This window comes from Vigna umbellata, chromosome 3 (genome assembly GCF_029865625.1).
Source record: "Vigna umbellata cultivar VRB3 chromosome 3, Vumbellata_1.0, whole genome shotgun sequence".
Taxonomy (NCBI): Eukaryota; Viridiplantae; Streptophyta; class Magnoliopsida; order Fabales; family Fabaceae; genus Vigna; species Vigna umbellata.
The window spans coordinates 35,960,590-35,979,081 of record NC_142167.1 but is presented as its reverse complement, the minus strand read 5'-3'; the positions used below and the strand labels follow the sequence as shown (position 1 = coordinate 35,979,081).

The 18,492-nt window shown below is 33.2% G+C and overlaps 2 protein-coding genes across 2 annotated transcripts; both read left to right on the top strand.

Annotated features, from left to right (window-relative positions):
- The first annotated feature begins 7,812 nt into the window (after positions 1–7,812).
- On the top strand, positions 7,813–12,773 carry LOC124821652 (protein-tyrosine-phosphatase PTP1-like). The gene is made up of 9 exons (XM_088108599.1): positions 7,813–8,154; positions 8,236–8,332; positions 8,414–8,496; positions 8,627–8,767; positions 8,868–9,002; positions 10,181–10,329; positions 10,431–10,572; positions 12,127–12,196; positions 12,383–12,773. Exons 1-8 carry the CDS (start codon positions 7,966–7,968, stop codon positions 12,190–12,192), a joined length of 1,002 nt encoding a protein of 333 aa, XP_087964725.1. The 5' UTR covers positions 7,813–7,965; the 3' UTR covers positions 12,193–12,196; positions 12,383–12,773.
- Positions 12,774–13,847: 1,074 nt separating this feature from the next.
- LOC148202429 (oil body-associated protein 2B-like) lies at positions 13,848–14,890 on the top strand. Its single transcript, XM_088110442.1, has 4 exons — positions 13,848–14,145; positions 14,231–14,313; positions 14,409–14,523; positions 14,598–14,890. Exons 1-4 carry the CDS (start codon positions 13,863–13,865, stop codon positions 14,852–14,854), a joined length of 738 nt encoding a protein of 245 aa, XP_087966568.1. The 5' UTR covers positions 13,848–13,862; the 3' UTR covers positions 14,855–14,890.
- Positions 14,891–18,492: the final 3,602 nt, after the last annotated feature.

Sequence of the window (18,492 nt, the reverse complement as noted above, 5' to 3'; positions counted from 1 at the left end):
CTAGTTTTTCAAATCTGAAAACCCCAACGGTCAGTGTTAATCGATTATTCTCAAGATTAATCGATTAGCTAATCGATTATTATACACTTTAATCGATTATTCTAGTGGCGCTTGGGTTTTCAGGGCCAGCCTCTGTTTTAATCGATTAATACTTGTTTTAATCGATTAATACAGTGCGATTTTGACTCTGGACATTAATTATATAATATAAAATTACATGGAATCAAAACCACTAAAAATCTAAGTCCTAGACACTAAACTACAATTATTACAAAAGCTTTCCATAGCAATACAAGTCTTCATAACATCTTGAATCTTGATTTCTCTTGACTTGATTTGGACATCATCAAAACTTCATCTTCATCATTTTGCTAACATTCTCCCCCTTTTTGATGATGATCAAAAACTCCTTTGATTTAAAGCTTTTAGTAATAATCTGGATAAAACACAACTTACGGAAGAAAAAGTGCATTAGTGAATAAGCACAAATAGCACAAATAGGCAAATAAGCTTTAAACATTTTCTCCCCCTTTTTGATCATAATTAAAAAGTTGTGTTTGATGTTCTCCTCCTAAGATAATACTCCCCCTTAATAAAAGCAAGTATGCATATGAGCTAAAAATATTTTAAATTTAAAGATTCATTCAAACATGCACAAAAGGATATATAAAGCAAATATTTTTAGGATAAAGAACTTATAAAACATTGTTTAATCATATATTGAATTATATAAGATAGGAATTTTTTTTTTTTTTTTTTTTTTTTTTTTTTTAAAAAAAACAATCCTAAGATATTTCTAAAAAATTCCTAGATCTCTTCTAATGTTTACCCCTGTAGATATGCCTCTAACTTCGTAATGATAATCCTCTAGGTTGTTTCCACATTTTGTTTAGATCTTCATTTTGAGGATTGTCATCATTCTTTGCTTCATTTGTTGTCTTCTACAAATTTTCATCATTGCCTGCATGTAATTCAACTGACTCAAGAGGTTTTGCCTCAAGGTCTACAATTTCATCAAAGACAACATGCACACATAAAAATTTTTCCGATTGAAAACTATATATGCTTTGTATATTAGAAGATATCCAAAAAAAAAAATAGTTTCATCGGCCTTGGAATAAAATTTTCTTTGTTTTAAAGAAATTCTAAATATTAAACAATAGGTACCCAACTACTTGTATGGGTCCTTTGAGTTAGATTTAGAAAAAAGAAATCATTTTACAACCCAAACATATCTACCACTTGGAACACCATAATGCTTAATTTTACATTTATTTGAAGTATGACCCTTTTTCATACAATAAAAGCATGATACAAAGTTTGTGTTCCTATAAGTTGTTCCTTTTTCTACCCATGTTCTACGGGTTCTATTATTATGTTTATTTTTAATTTTAGGAACATACTTATTTTTAACAACCTTATTTTCGTTATTTTTACTACATTCTCCTAAGGTTGTGTGTTCTAGTAGTTTCTTAAAATTTTCACAAGAAGCACATTCATCACTACTTGTAAATTTACCCTTTTCAAAAAATAAAACTTTATTTTTCAAATCTTTATTTTGTTCAAAAATATTTTCAAAATTTAATTTTAAATTTTTATTTTCTTCAAGAATATTTTCAAAGTATGATTTCAAATTTTTATTTTCTTCAGAAATATTTTCAAAATTTAATTTTAAATTTTTGAAATCCTTTTTCAATTTCTTATGAGCTTTATCTAATTTTTCAGATTCTACTATTAAAGCAGCATAAGTTTCATGCAATTCATCTTCACTAATTTGACTATAATTATCAGAATCGCTTGATGTACTTACTTGGCTTCCAGCGTCGTCGATCACCACTAAACAAATGTTTGCTTCTTCATCAGATTCGCTCAAATCGAAAATTGTTTCGTTGTCATCTTCCCATGCAATGTAGGCCTTCTTTTTCTTGAAGAATCTTTTCTCCTTTTTGTCTTCACTCTTCTTTTGATTTGGGCAGTCTGCTTTTAAGTGCCCCATTTCTCCGCAACCATAACATTTATAGTGTGAGGAAGATCCTTGATTTTCTTTCTTTTCGAATTTTAATCTTCCTTTGTCTTTTGATTTCATGAACCTGTTGAGCCTTTTTATCATGAGTCTCAAATTTTCTTCATCTTCTGAATCTTCATCTTCCATTTTGCTCTTGCTCCTTTCCACCTCAGATTTCAAGGCTAGACTCTTTTTCTTAGTTTTTGCTTTTGCTTCTTCTTCATCTAGTCTTCCGAGGTCAAGTTCATGCTCTCTCAACTTTCCAAATAATGCCGCCATAGTCATTGTGTTGAGATTTTGTGACTCCGAGATTGCAGTCACCTTAGGTTGCCACGACCTGTCTAAAGACTTCAAGATTTTAATGTTTAATTCATCAGTATCAAATGACTTACCTAGTCCAATGAGATGATTGACAATGTTGGTGAAGCGTTTTTGAACGTCGGAAATTATTTCTCCTTGCTTCATCCGGAACATTTCATACTCTTGAATTAGGGAGTTCTTTCTTGCCCTCTTTACGTCATCCGTTCCTTCATGTGTCACTCTGAGCACGTCCCACATTTCTTGAGCAGTTTTGCAGACAGAAACCCTGTAGAACTCATCAACAGTCAATGCTGATGCAATGATATTCCGAGCTTTTACGTCATTATGAAATCTTTTCTTTTCTTCAGTGGTCCATTGACCACGGGGCTTTGGTTCCTGTATATTGTTAGTAGGAACAGAAGAACCAGACGCAATAACATCCCAAATTTCACAATCAATAGATTCAATAAATATTTGCATTCTTACCTTCCAGAATGCATAGTTCTCACCTGTGAATAGTGGGGGTCTATTGATTGATGCACCCTCTGCAAAGGTTTGATGTGATCCTGCCATTTGAATGACTATCAAAGCAAGCTCTGATGCCAATTGTTAGAATCGCTGCAGCGGAATTGTTAGCGTGGAATAACAAACCAAGAGGGTTTTTAATACGAACGTGTGCCTTTTAATTTCTACTCAATTAAACTTACCAAGATAATAATAAAGACAAATAAGGAGAGTAAGGTTGAGAGAAATTTGCACAGATGATTTTATCCTGGTTCGGATCTTACCAATCCTACGTCCAGTCGCTTATCTCAAACAAGATAAACCTTTTTCACTAACACAAAACAATTACAAATTACAATCACAAAGAAACACAATTTGTAAAAGTTTAGAAACCACCTCTCTTGAAACCACAAGAGATGAACCTACACCTCCTTTGTATCTTCACAAAGGATGAACACCTCCTCCGAATACTTCACGAAGGATGATTCTCTTCCGAACACCTCCTTAGACACACCAAGGATGAACCAGCTATTCCTCTATCACCGTAGCAGTATTTCACCAACTCTACAGACAGAGTTTCCTTAGCTGAGCAAGAGCACACAAGTCTCAATGATTTCTGAGTACTAGAGCACAAGGGAAGAGTTGTTTTTGAGATAAACAGAGAGCCAATTTATAGACTCAGCCAAATACTCTTCCATTCTTCGAAAACGGGCCATCTAACGCATTTAATCGATTAACATAAGTATTAATCGATTAAAATGAGTACAACGGCTAGTTTTTCAAATCTGAAAACCCCAACGGTCAGTGTTAATCGATTATTCTCAAGATTAATCGATTAGCTAATCGATTATTATACACTTTAATCGATTATTCTAGTGGCGCTTGGGTTTTCAGGGCCAGCCTCTGTTTTAATCGATTAATACTTGTTTTAATCGATTAATACAGTGCGATTTTGACTCTGGACATTAATTATATAATATAAAATTACATGGAATCAAAACCACTAAAAATCTAAGTCCTAGACACTAAACTACAATTATTACAAAAGCTTTCCATAGCAATACAAGTCTTCATAACATCTTGAATCTTGATTTCTCTTGACTTGATTTGGACATCATCAAAACTTCATCTTCATCATTTTGCTAACATTATTATTGGAGACTTTTTTGTACCCTATTATTAATCATAGTGGATTTTTCTTTGGTATGGACGACTCGTGGTTTTTTACCCTTGCATTGAGGGGTTTTCCACCCTAAAAATTGTTGGTGTCTCTTTGTGCTTTGGATTCTATTTTTGTTCTATTTATTTAGTGCTCCTCACAGATTCTCGCAAGAAAGGAGGATTGAATTTCCGCAGCGTCATTACTGTTTGATAAGTTGTTATAATTTTTTTGGCCCTTTCTCCATCAAAACTTATATCTAAATTTTTAATTGTGGTAACTTGTTAAATTTTTATTCTAAAATATATATACAGATATAAATATGAATATATAATATACAATACAAATGTTAGATAATAGATATTGACATGGTGTAAAAACTTCTACCATATTTCTTACACGTGCTAAAATAGAATAAAAATGTATTTTATAATCTTAGATGTCAAGAACTAGTCTAATAAAATCCCATTTTATCATGAACTCTTTCTTTATTTATTTTCAGTTATAAGTTTAATAACAGTAATTTCGGTATTTTTTTACTCAAATGGTATAATTCGTATAAGAAATTATGGAAACGAACAACTTTGAAAAAAATACAGAAATAAAGAAATCGAACTAGGCTAGTACGACTTATCAAGGAGAAATCTAATGACTGAATATGATTTCAATAAATTAAAAGAAGTTTCTATTATCTTATAAGACTTCTTTGTTCTTTTAATAATTCTGAAGTTTCATTATTCTAAAGTTTCTGTTGACTCATATGACTATTATTATTTTTTATTCTTCTGAAATCTTTGTTGTGAAGTACAACTTTAGTATAAATTTATTTTTTAAGTATTTGTTGTGAAGTAAGACTTTAGCATAAATTTATTTTTATGATTTATAAGTTTTATTCGTCTTCTAGTTTAGTGAAGTCGTATTCAAGTCATACAAATTCTTGGTGAAGTCATACCGACTTGGCACGACAGCTCCATATTGGTAATTTTTTAAAAGTTTTTAATTTTTATAATTTTTTATATGGATTACACCATTTGGGTAAAAAAGGCCAGTAACTCTTTGATTATAGGTTTTTTCTATGTTGTTTATATGTGTATTGTTATTTAATAGTCTGATGCTTTCGATTTAATAACACAATACATTCATTTCAAAATCTATCTCTCTTTCACTATCAATTTATTGTTACCTTTTAACATCTACTACAAGAGATATAAGTTAAAATCTATCGATATTTCTAACTCAGAGAAAAAGACCTATATTTCGAAAATTTATACGAAAAATACTTGTATATTTGTCCTATTTATACTTGGGCAAAAATATATAAGAAAATACCACATGTAGCAATCTAAAAAACATCACAATACTTATCCAAAAGTTATTATATCAGTTTTAACTTTTTTAACAAGTTTAAAACAACATTAACACTATTCTAATACTTAAAGTACACCACGAATCTAATTCAAATCCACGCACAATATAAAATTATCATCATTCAAGACATATCATGCCCACTCCAAAACATCTCAACACCATCAATATAATTTAAAAATCTGAAATCAAACTAAATTACATCAATCAATCTCTAACATAAAAAAGATAAAACATTAAAGTTTCCAACTTTTACATATTACAACATTCTTAAAGGGAGATAAACCCAATCCAAATGTCCAATTCTAACTTTGACTAGGTGTTAATCCTACAAAAAAGTCACAACAAATCTGCAAAGTTGGATTAACTTTGCAATACATCAACTAATTCCCTAATGCATCTAATTTCCAACTTTATAATCAAACTCCATAATAAATCCAAAATCAACTGAAATTGTAATAAAATATCAGCTCCCCGGACCTTCACTTTTGTGCTCCTTAATGAAAGATGCAGAATTTAAAACAGTTAAAAGAATTTCTGACTCACTACTAAGATCCTAATTCACAACCATAACATATCATTATAGTCCTGTATTAATAGAGACTAATCTATTTAACTTAGATTTTGTATGCATGAAAATATATATATATATATATATATATATATATATATATATATATATATATATATATATATATATATATATATATATGTATGTATGTATGAAAATTATAGAAAAGAGAAGAAGAGAAGACTAGACTTCAAGGAAAATAAAATATCACTCAAAAATAGAATTTGATTGGGTCATATTGTCCTAAACGTTAAAAACTATAGTTAACGGATTATTTTTCTTCCTCACATTTGTGTCACAAACAACCTAATACTTTGTCTTTCCTTTCTTCCAATACCTTGAGCTCGTGTTGCTTCATGGCAATTAATTTGCTATATTCAACAAATAATTTTTTTGAAATTAGAAAAGGAATTAAAAGGAAATGATACATGAAATATTATCTTTTTATTTTTTGTTATCCTTAAACAAATAAATATATTTTTTACTATTCTATTTAATATTATGAATGGTTGTGCTGCAATTATATTTTAACAACGCTAAAAGAAATTATACTAATTAGTTTTTAAAATACAATGTAAACAAAATTGTAACCTTAAATATTAAAATTGTTGTTTATTAAGTATTTATAATTTTTGTGTGTATCAACATATTAGTTGGAAATTAAATTAATTAATTAGATGAATTTATATTATATTAAAGAAATAGCCGAGTTAATATGAAATGAGTAAGGTAGGTTATATTTTATTGAAGCCTAAATAAATGTAAAATAGTTTCTTTTCTATTGGGCTCAATAGCATGACTTGCGTGCTTTGAATAGCGCAATCTGTACTTGTTTTGGTTTATCGCAAGTTCTTGACAAGTGTTTTTGTTTGTAAGAATTTGTTTTGGTCAAATCTTAGGATTAGAGCATATTCACCCGACTTATTTCGCGCAATAATAAGTCAATGTAAGAACTCCTAAGAGTACATTTTCTTATATAATAGAAACAATCAATTTTAATATCTAACTGATTTACAAGATAAATAAATAAAACTTACCAAATTTAGATTTAAAAAGCGATAAACTAGATATTATATAAGTAAAATAAAGTAAATAATCTTGAAACCAAAGAAAGATAAGTCTATAACAATTAATGTCAATAACAAATAATAAAAAAAAACGAATTAAAAAAAATGGAAACAATGGAAAGACAATCATACATAAGCGGATTAGAGGATGATTTGATCAATCCAAGGGATAAAAATATAATTTCCATTTGAATTTTAAGCAAAATGTGAATTTTAGGTTTGATTAGATATGACGTTAGACGAAGGATTATTTTGTCTCGTTATTAAAAAAGAAATAGAAAAAAATTAAAATTTAAGTTGAATTAATTTTAAGTTTTAGATTATTTTTAAAAAAAATAAAATTATAACACATTTATATGTTTCATTGAAATAATATTTTTAAAAAATTTAAAAATATAATTATTACTTTAAAAAGTAGATAAGTTCATTAGCTTGGTCTAATCATAGAAGCTACAATAAGTAAGCGAAGTTAAACATGCTCAGACAAAATTTAAGCTATATTGTTTTTCTTTGATGGTGTTTATTTTGTAAAAGTTTTAAACTGATTTATTAGATAATATTTATAATTACACTTCTTATCACATACATTTGGTCTCCGACAAAGAAGCTGTTTATAATTAAATTTACGTAATTCAATAATTTATTTAATTATTCGACGGATGGCTTCCTAATCCAGCTTCTAGACAGGAATATGTGAGACATGAAAACAAAGATTATCTAGAAACTAACACGAAATACATATGTTAAAGTTTCAAGATTTTTTTTTTCTTAATTTAGTCTTTTCAGAAATCAAATTAGAGAGGCAATATAAATTCAATAACGGCATTAACTTTTCAGTCTAATAAAAATGGAAAAACGAATCGCAAAGTGCGCATTCTGTTATTGCGTCAGGTCAACTCCACTGCACTGATAGCAACAGTGAAGTGAGAATACACCGTAGCTGGAGCTGGGGAACCTCGTCGGTACTCGCTCTCGTCCCCGCCGGAGAGCCACCATGGACGGCAACCCCACCACCACTTCCTCCTCCGCACCACCTCCCGAGAATTTCAATTTCTCGCCCGATAGCCCCTCCCCGATCACGCTCACTGCGGATCAGGTCAGCCACTGCACCCAAGCCATCAACCTTTTGAAGGACAAACTCCAGGCTCCTCACACCATCAGTCGGGAGTTTGCACACTTGCAGGTTCGCACCTTAACCTAATCCATTATTCTCATATCTCAAACACACTAAGATTCACCGTACTGGGTTGTGTTGCGGTTTCAGGCAAACAGAATAACGCCGAGTGAGATGAGGAGAAGATGCACCGTCGCTCTTGACGGCGTCAATTTGAACAAAAACCGATACACGGACGTTTTGCCATGTAAATTTGTTGCCGAGGGTTTATTGGATTGTTGTGTTATTTTCGGGAAAAGAAATTGAATTTTGTCACTTCTTGTTTCAGTTGACAATAACAGGGTTGTTCTCAGATCGAGTTCGGATTATAGACCTGCAGCACAGGGGTATATCAATGCAAGCTTGGTCTCGGTATAAACTTACTTCTTCTGTTTGTTTATTTAATTTGCTTTTAATTAAATAACTGTTGTGCAAGGAGATTTGGTGGGAATAGATAGATAGTTAAATTGGCTTGCATGTGCCTCTTCAATGTATTATGTAGACCTCCTCCTCTGGAAACGTGTCACAGTTTGTTGCCACACAAGGTCCACTTCCGCATACTTACGAAGATTTCTGGGAGATGATTATCCAATATCGCTGCCCTGCAATTATCATGCTAACAAGGTTGGTGGATAATTATAAGGTACTTGTCACTTGGCCCTTTCGAGCCTACTCACTAACATATTGAGTTTTTTCTTCCTTGTTGTATTTTTTTATCACGTTTTCTTTTACTTTCTTTATAGATGGTAAAGTGTGGAGATTATTTTCAAGCGGAGGATGGACCTAGAGAAGTTGGTAATATTTCTGTTATTGGTAAATGGGTGAACACTACTGAAACTTCACTGGTGCTGCGCCTTTTAGAGGTGAACCATAGAGAGGTCAGATTATTTTCCTCTTGTAATGGTTGTGACGTTCAGGCTTTATATCTTTCTTTACAGACTGTCATGTGTAATAGTTTGTAGATGGGAGGATGTGAGATTCGGGAAGAGGTCCCCTTCTCTTGAAAACCATTCATTTAACTCTTGGCCTTTTGTAGTTGTAATGCTTAAACTGAATTCTTTCCTTAATGATAATATATCTCTCAACTATGTTAACACTAGAACCCAAGAGGCCACTCCAAATTTAACTATGGAAGCTTAATGAAATGATGGAATGTGCTCATGCTTTCCCGGGGGTGGTGGTTCTAGAACTAGTCATGGCTAAAATATAGCAGTTGACTCTTAGTCTTGTTTTTTGAAGTTTGGGGTGTTCTTTTGTGTACTCTTCAAATATTATAAGAAAAATAACGATGGGAACTTTTATCAACATGAAATAAATGACACCCTTCAAAGTGATTACTTCTAACTATAATAACACATAGCTTTGGAAAGTTTTCTGGATGAGTTCCTAGTTATTCCGCTAATATAATCGTCCATATATAGGTGATTTGAATTAAACGTTGAGGAAGGAGAAATAACATAAGTATAAAAATAAACCTTCCTTGATTTGTTAGTTTCTTTTAATTTGGAGATTTTTTTTTTCCTGTCCTAGGTTGTATATTCTTCTATTTTTTTCAAATTAAATTTCTTTTGCACCAAGATAAAAATTCCATATAATAACCTTTCATCTTTTTGTTTTTAAATGTTCTGCATATCAAGCAAAGTTGTGTGGAGGGTATCTATTTTGTTTTATTAATATTTTATTTTCGTGGTCTTAAGATGGCAATTTGTTGTTGAGTTAGATAGACACAAGAAACTTGAAACAAACCATTGATGGAAACCCAACTGGCATTGATTGATGGAAAACTATTTTTTAGTTGTTAAGTTGGTGTTTAGGTTGATGGGGACAATTGCATCTATGCGTACTAACCTGAAATATTATTCATCCCAAGCTATATATCTGGGGTTTACCTTATTGCAATATATCATATTTTCCCCCTTGTAAACTTTCCTTTTCTATAAAAAGGAGAAAAAAACATAACAATTTTTTTGTTATAATTTTGAAATGCACTCAATTTCTCTTTATCATCAAGGTGTATTGAATCCTGTTTCATGCTAATATTTATCTATTGTTGCAGGTAGAAGATGCTCCAATATCTGTTTTGCATATTCAGTATCCGGAATGGCCTGACCACGGAGTTCCCAAAGATACATTAGCTGTGCGTGAAATTTTGAAAAGATTATACCATTTACCACCAAACCTTGGTCCAATAGTGGTCCACTGCAGGTTCATCTTTTTCCTTCTTTTTTTGTGTTTATTCACTTTATGGCAGTGATGATGACAATATATCACGTGTACGTATGTCTGAGACAAACTCTATCACTCAGTGCAGGTATTGGTAGAACTGGAACATATTGCACAATTCACAACACAATTCAGAGAATACTTGCTGGTGATATGTCTGCTGTAGATATTGCTAACACAGTAGCTGTGTTCAGGGCCCAGCGTGTTGGAATGGTTCAGACCCAGGTATCAAGATTTGTTGATTTAATATTTAAGTACGATTAATGAATATACGGATTTTTTTATGAAATGGCAAGATTTAGGTGGGCTGCTTGTTTGTCAAGTTCCATTTCTTAACTAAATAAAAAGACAAGAGCTTTTGAAATATAAAATAGTGATGATATGGTATATTATTTTGTTTGATGGATAAAGAAGGCAGATTGTTGCGACGAACTAGGCTGGCTGGTTAGGCAAGGATGTATAAATTAGAAGTTTCAAAGAACATCATTCCTTCAGTGGAGAATCTATGAATTCCTTTATGTTGAGAAAAAAAGGAATATTGTGTTGCCCAGATTGGAACTCCTAATAATAATAACATTTTGTTGACAATGAAGGCAGATTATTGCGAGGAACTAGGCCAGATAGGATGTAATCAAACTCTCTGTTGAGGAACCGTGTCCTCCTTTGAAAGTATCCATCCCTGTTTTTTTAATTACTCGAGAAGTGTGTTCTATCAACTAGTTTATTACTAGGATCATGCTCCTATTACTATTTTTCACGTGGAATATAGAGGTAATTAAGGTAAAAAATAAATAAACATGTGGAGGCTCTACCAATCGACATAAGTACTCTAAGAAATAAGATGGGGTACGACTTGCTCTCAAACTAAAAATAAAAAGAAGGGAAATAGACTTGGAAAATTAATTTCCATGGTCTTGCACACACTGAGCAAAAACATGTTTTCATCAAATAAAAAAACTAGTGTTGAATGGACAAACGAGATAGAAGCACACGACAATTAAGATACGGTTGACACTATCAGCAACTGATGTACTGTCTTTGAGTTCAAGTTATGACAATTAATGCACCAAAAAGTGCCATTGAACTTATGGAATTGATACTATCTTTTTGAGCCTAATCACCCAACACTAATGTGATTCTTCATACACAATTGTATTCAGTACTTCTAGCACAAATTTTTTGTGCAAAGTTTTTTTTTTAATCTTGAGCTTAGGGGCATTGGAAATCTTTTTGAGCCTAATCACCCAACACTATTGTGATTCTTCATACACAATTGTATTCAGTACTTCTAGCACAAATATTTTGTGCAGTTCTTTTTTTAATCTTTGAGCTTAGGAGCATTGGAAATTCATTTCTAGCTTTCTGTCAGAAATTAAATGACCTGTTTCAAATTCTTGTCAGATAAATACCCTCCGACTAAAGTTTTGTATAGACATGTACCCTCCTAACAGACCAAAAATCAAAGATAAGGAAAATTTCTATAATTTTTAAGAACAAGAAAGGAGGTTAATGTAATTGAGGAAAATCTTAAGGAAGATGACATGGTAGTCTTCAGTCTAGTAGGCTTTTTGGCTGAGGTAACCTCAGTTTACTAGACACTTGGGAATCGGTCCTAGCTGGGAGCTTATTGTACAGATCTGGCTCCTTATCTTAACCTGATATTCCTTCCCTCCATCCCCGTAATTTGTAATCATAAACCATTAGTATTGTTATTATTGTCTGGGCCTTTTCTTCTATATGCTTACTAGTTGACCCTTTTGGTGACTCTGCAATTATCAGGATCAGTACATTTTCTGCTATAAAGCTATCATAGATGAACTGGAAGACCTGGTATCTCAGCAGTAGAAGGGTACGTACTTCTGCTTCCTTTTCTAGTTTTTCATATAGTATAAATATTTTAGCCTCCTCAAATTCTTTTTATACTGGATAGGATTTGTTTGAGTTTTCCTGTATTATGTAATTCTGCTATACCCTTTTCAAAGTTTTTATCTTGCTAGCTTGACGAATTGCTGTGTTTTGTGTGATGTAAATCCAGAGCTCGAAGGATGTTAGGCTGTTTGCCTCATTTTGAAGCTAACTTCCCATTCTTCGACCTTTTGTTTGGTTCATGCAATGCTCATGTCTCCCGGCAGCTGACACTGAAACATTAGCATTCTGGATATTTTATGAATTTGACTGTTATTCTCTAGCTTTTCATGTATAATGGCAGGAGGGGAAAGCTCACTGATATTAGCATCCTTTTGGTTATATTGTTAGAATTACATTGGGGAACAGAATGGCATAATTATTAATGGCTGCAATAATCAAATGTCCATTGCCCTACTGAAGTTATGTAATCCCATTTTATGTGCTTAGGTCTCAAGGTTAATCAACTTGAGCCAAGATGAAAGAATATTATCAAATTTATCGGATTATTTATTGGTGCATATTTTATATTTAGTTAACCTTTAAGAAAACAAAAATATTAGAAAAATAAATCATGCGTTGACCGAATAAAGAAGTCGTACAATTATTCTATTATAAAAAGTTAAATATATTTTTAATCCATTATATTATGAAATTGAAATTATTTTGAAATTTTAATCTATTTTTGTTCTTAAGCTTTAAAAATAAATATATATTTTTTAATCTAATTACGTCAAATGATATTGAAGTAAAAACGTATTAAGTAGTATAAATAATTTAAATACTAATTTGAAATGTGTTTTGACGTATAAAAAATATAAAAAATTTAAATGTAATTAGGTTGTAAATATTATATTTATTTATTTTTTAAATTTAAAAATTAAAATATATTAAAGTTTAGGATATTATTAAATTTCAATTTTATATAAAAATTAAGGGTTACAAACATATTTAATTTTATTATATATTATAACTTTATTTTTTAACAAGTATTGTCTTAGAATTCTTATTAAAGATGATTAGTGATTATAATTGGCAGTGTAAAGACAAGTTCCAGTGAATTTAGGGTTAGGATTCTTTTTGTTAGAGTTTATAAGGTTAGGATTTATGATTGGGTTTTATTGTTTAGTATATCCTAGTATCAAATCAAACTCAATGAAAGAAAGTAGCGGAGAGTTTGTTTGTGAATTCAGACCACTATTTTGAAAAATCCACATGCAGTGAATCCAGTTTTATTGATGATATAGCGAGGAAAGTGGCACTTTAGTAATCCCCTTAACAAAATATACTCAATAACATATTAATGTTTTAGAATGCCATATTTTTGTGATAGTAAATGTTTTCGCAACAGAGTCTCTCTAAACTCAGCCACGCAATCATCGCAGCAGGTCTACGTGAAACCAAAACATCTACTATCAACCACGCATTCATCGCTGCATGTCCACGTGGAACCAAAACCTCTACAATCAGCCACGTTACCATCGCTGCATGTCCGCGTGGAACCAAAGCCTCAACCCACGTTCTCCATCTTCGGCTTATATATACGGGTCACGAGGGTATGATATTCCACACGCTCTAGAGAGGAGACCGAGTTAAACTTGCAATAGTTAATGGCCTCCACGGACAAGTCATCGGAACCAACTCCGGCGAAGGGTCTGGAACCAACTCCGGGAAAGGCGATGGGAATGGGACAGCACATGATCGACAAGGGTGCAATGATGATACAGTCACTGGAACCCATAAAGCAGATTAGTCACCACGCGTGTTCCTTCGCCATCTATAGCCACGACATGTCTCGCCAGATAGAGACTCACCACTACTGCTCCAGACTCCACCAAAATTTCATCCAATGCGCCGTCTACGATTCCGACGAATCCGATGCTCGTCTTCTTGGTCTTCTTGTTTTCTCTCTTTTTGTTTCAACTTTCTCAAAACTCAATATCTGATTTGTTTAATGTTTTGGTTGTGTGCTGGATAGGTGTGGAGTATATTGTGTCTGATGATATCTTTGAAACTATGCCACCGGAGGAACAGAAACTTTGGCATTCTCATGCTTATGAGGTTTTTATTCTGATCTTTTGCTTTGCTTGTCATGTGTTTTGTTTTTTTTTCTATTTGGAATTGAAAATTTCTGAATGATGATTTGGACCGTGCAGGTCAAATCGGGTCTCTGGGTGAACCCTAGAGTTCCAGAGCTTATTGGGAAACCGGAGCTCGAAAACCTAGCCAAAACTTACGGCAAATTCTGGTGTACGTGGCAGGCTGACAGAGGTACGCATAGATGGAAAGAATTTGATCCTCTTTTGAGTTTTTTTTTTTTGTAAAGTATTTAATTACAAATGCAGGGGACAGGCTTCCTATGGGTGCACCTGCGCTGATGATGTCTCCACAAGCAGTAAGTCCTGGTTTGGTGAGGGGAGAGATGGTGCATGAGAGGGATGCCAAGTACAGTATTTCCTCAGAGAGCCTGAAAAGCTCAAGGGTGGAGATTCCTGAACCAGAGATGATCAACCCCTTGGCTGACTACTGGAAGCAGCATGGCAAAGGATTTGCCATTGACATCGACGAGACTCAGATCAAGTTGAGGGCACCTTTTCCTTGATTCACTCAATATCCCAACTCTTTCTCTCATTTTCTCAGCTAATAAATGGATTGTATCTAAAGCTTAATGACATAAGCTGTGTTTAATTAAGGATAAATTATAATTTATTATAACCATTTCACTGGCCATCAATCTTCGTATTACAATCAATCCACTCAATCGTCGTTCTTTCTTGTTATTGTTCTTTCTTTTGGACAATTTATCTTTCTTGAAAATTAATCCAATTAATTTTCGTCGTTCTTTCTTGTTCTTTCTTGTTCTTTCTTTACGGGTTTAGGGTTGACAATTAATCTTCATTATTTGTTCTTTGCTTGCTCTTTCTTTAAAGTCTTTCTTTACGGGTTTAGGGTTGACAATTAATCTTCATTATTTCTTGTTCTTTGCTTACTCTTTCTTTGAGTCTTTCTTTCTTTAATTTGAGTCTTTCTTTCTTTCTTTAATTTTGAGTCTTTCTTTCTTTAATTTGAGTCTTTCTTTCTTTCTTTAATTTTGAGTCTTTCTTTCTTTCTTTAATTTTGAGTCTTTCTTTCTTTAATTTGAGTCTTTCTTTCTTTAATTTGAGTCTTTCTTTCTTTAATTTCCTTTTAGGGTTTAGGGTTTAGGGTTTAGGGTTTAGGGTTTAGGGTTTAGGGTTTAGGGTTTAGGGTTTAGGGTTTAGGGTTTAGGGTTTAGGGTTTAGGGTTTAGGGTTTAGGGTTTAGGGTTTAGGGTTTAGGGTTTAGGGTTTAGGGTTTAGGGTTTAGGGTTTAGGGTTTAGGGTTTAGGGTTTAGGGTTTAGGGTTTAGGGTTTAGGGTTTAGGGTTTAGGGTTTAGGGTTTAGGGTTTAGGGTTTAGGGTTTAGGGTTTAGGGTTTAGGGTTTAGGGTTTAGGGTTTAGGGTTTAGGGTTTAGGGTTTAGGGTTTAGGGTTTAGGGTTTAGGGTTTAGGGTTTAGGGTTTAGGGTTTAGGGTTTAGGGTTTAGGGTTTAGGGTTTAGGGTTTAGGGTTTAGGGTTTAGGGTTTAGGGTTTAGGGTTTAGGGTTTAGGGTTTAGGGTTTAGGGTTTAGGGTTTAGGGTTTAGGGTTTAGGGTTTAGGGTTTAGGGTTTAGGGTTTAGGGTTTAGGGTTTAGGGTTTAGGGTTTAGGGTTTAGGGTTTAGGGTTTAGGGTTTAGGGTTTAGGGTTTAGGGTTTAGGGTTTAGGGTTTAGGGTTTAGGGTTTAGGGTTTAGGGTTTAGGGTTTAGGGTTTAGGGTTTAGGGTTTAGGGTTTAGGGTTTAGGGTTTAGGGTTTAGGGTTTAGGGTTTAGGGTTTAGGGTTTAGGGTTTAGGGTTTAGGGTTTAGGGTTTAGGGTTTAGGGTTTAGGGTTTAGGGTTTAGGGTTTAGGGTTTAGGGTTTAGGGTTTAGGGTTTAGGGTTTAGGGTTTAGGGTTTAGGGTTTAGGGTTTAGGGTTTAGGGTTTAGGGTTTAGGGTTTAGGGTTTAGGGTTTAGGGTTTAGGGTTTAGGGTTTAGGGTTTAGGGTTTAGGGTTTAGGGTTTAGGGTTTAGGGTTTAGGGTTTAGGGTTTAGGGTTTAGGGTTTAGGGTTTAGGGTTTAGGGTTTAGGGTTTAGGGTTTAGGGTTTAGGGTTTAGGGTTTAGGGTTTAGGGTTTAGGGTTTAGGGTTTAGGGTTTAGGGTTTAGGGTTTAGGGTTTAGGGTTTAGGGTTTAGGGTTTAGGGTTTAGGGTTTAGGGTTTAGGGTTTAGGGTTTAGGGTTTAGGGTTTAGGGTTTAGGGTTTAGGGTTTAGGGTTTAGGGTTTAGGGTTTAGGGTTTAGGGTTTAGGGTTTAGGGTTTAGGGTTAGGGTTTAGGGTTTAGGGTTTAGGGTTTAGGGTTTAGGGTTTAGGGTTTAGGGTTTAGGGTTTAGGGTTTAGGGTTTAGGGTTTAGGGTTTAGGGTTTAGGGTTTAGGGTTTAGGGTTTAGGGTTTAGGGTTTAGGGTTTAGGGTTTAGGGTTTAGGGTTTAGGGTTTAGGGTTTAGGGTTTAGGGTTTAGGGTTTAGGGTTTAGGGTTTAGGGTTTAGGGTTTAGGGTTTAGGGTTTAGGGTTTAGGGTTTAGGGTTTAGGGTTTATCCTGAAATTACAATGATCAATGATTGTTAGGTAGAGAGGATTAAATGATGTCGTGAGTAGTAGCATGAGGTCCTAGTCTTGGGTGCTTTCAGTATGGTCCAAGGTGAGTGATAACGGACAAACCTCGTGAGTGTGGTAGGGTGAAACCACAATGGCTTTGCAAAGCAGTAGAAGCCACCACGAGTGCATGACTTGCCATAGCTCGGCAATCATTCTAAGTCCGGACGAGTCAAGTTTAAGTGCAACAAGTCATGTTTGTGTAGTGTGTAGTGTATCTGTCCTTTACTTGCATGTTTCCTGTGACTATTATAACATGATTTTTATATCTAGTTCACCTTTGCTTCTGTGTTTATGTTTTGCTTGGGTATGCTTTTTTCTTTTGCAATGATCATCCACTTGGATGTGAGGAGAGAGATGGATGAGGGGTGCCTCTAGAGCAGGCTTTGGAGGAAGACAATGCTGCTGCTTAGTTTTGTTAGGATTCTCAGTTATTATTATTTTGAAATACTCTAGTAGTATGTTTAAGTTTTAAATTATAAGTCAAATTTAGGATGATTGTATGCTGAACCACACTTTATTTAAAATCTACTCTAACTGTTATCTTTTATTAAAATATAAACTTACTATATTATATGTTTCTCTATAATCTGGGATATTTTACATTTATGATCTTGATCTTTTGGGTCTCTCGAGTTTTTGGTCTCTCGAGTCTAGGGAAGAAAGATAATGTAAAAAAAAAAAGAAAAAGAAAGAAACAAAAGCGAGAGAAGAAATAAAAAACAAAAAACTATGGGAAGAAAGATAATGTAAAAAAAAAGGAAAAAGAAGGAAACAAAAGCGAGAGAAGAAATAAAAAACAAAAAACTATGAATATAAACAAGAATCAACTATGAAAGAAAAATGAAAAATCAGAAAAGGGAATATATAAAAACAAGAAAGAAGGGAAGAAAGAAAAAGAATAAATAAACAAAACAGTATATCAGGAAAGAAAAGATGAATGAAAGAAAGAAACAAAAAAACAAAGAAGAAAGAAAGAAACGAAAAAAACAAAGAAGAAAGAAAGAAACGAAAAAAACAAAGAAGAAAGAAAGACAGAAACTATGATAGAAAAAAGAATACAGGAATGAACACTTGTGACAGCATTGATTGATCCTTTGGTCTGTGTAAGAATGCAAGACCTTCTCCACTCTCTCCCTTTTGCTATCCTTCTTGTTCATTGTCTCCTCTGTTTTTTCTACCATGAAAAACACACAATTTCTATGTAATCTACTGAGAATAAGGAAATCCAGTACAACAAAAAGAAAGAAGTTTACCTCCAACTCATGCTTCAGTTTTCTTTTTGAGTGAAAGTATGGAAGAAAATCTAAATTGGGTTAAAAGAAGGGGAGATTTGGTGCTTTTTCACAAGGGAGAAGAAACCATGAAAGAAGAATGAAAGTGATAAAGGTCTATGTTCAGATTGACATAAAAGAAGATTTCGCATTACATCCCTCTTTCCTCTAAGTTTCATTTTCTTTTTTATTATTTTTTAAACCAATAACTGATTTAGCTCACAATTAA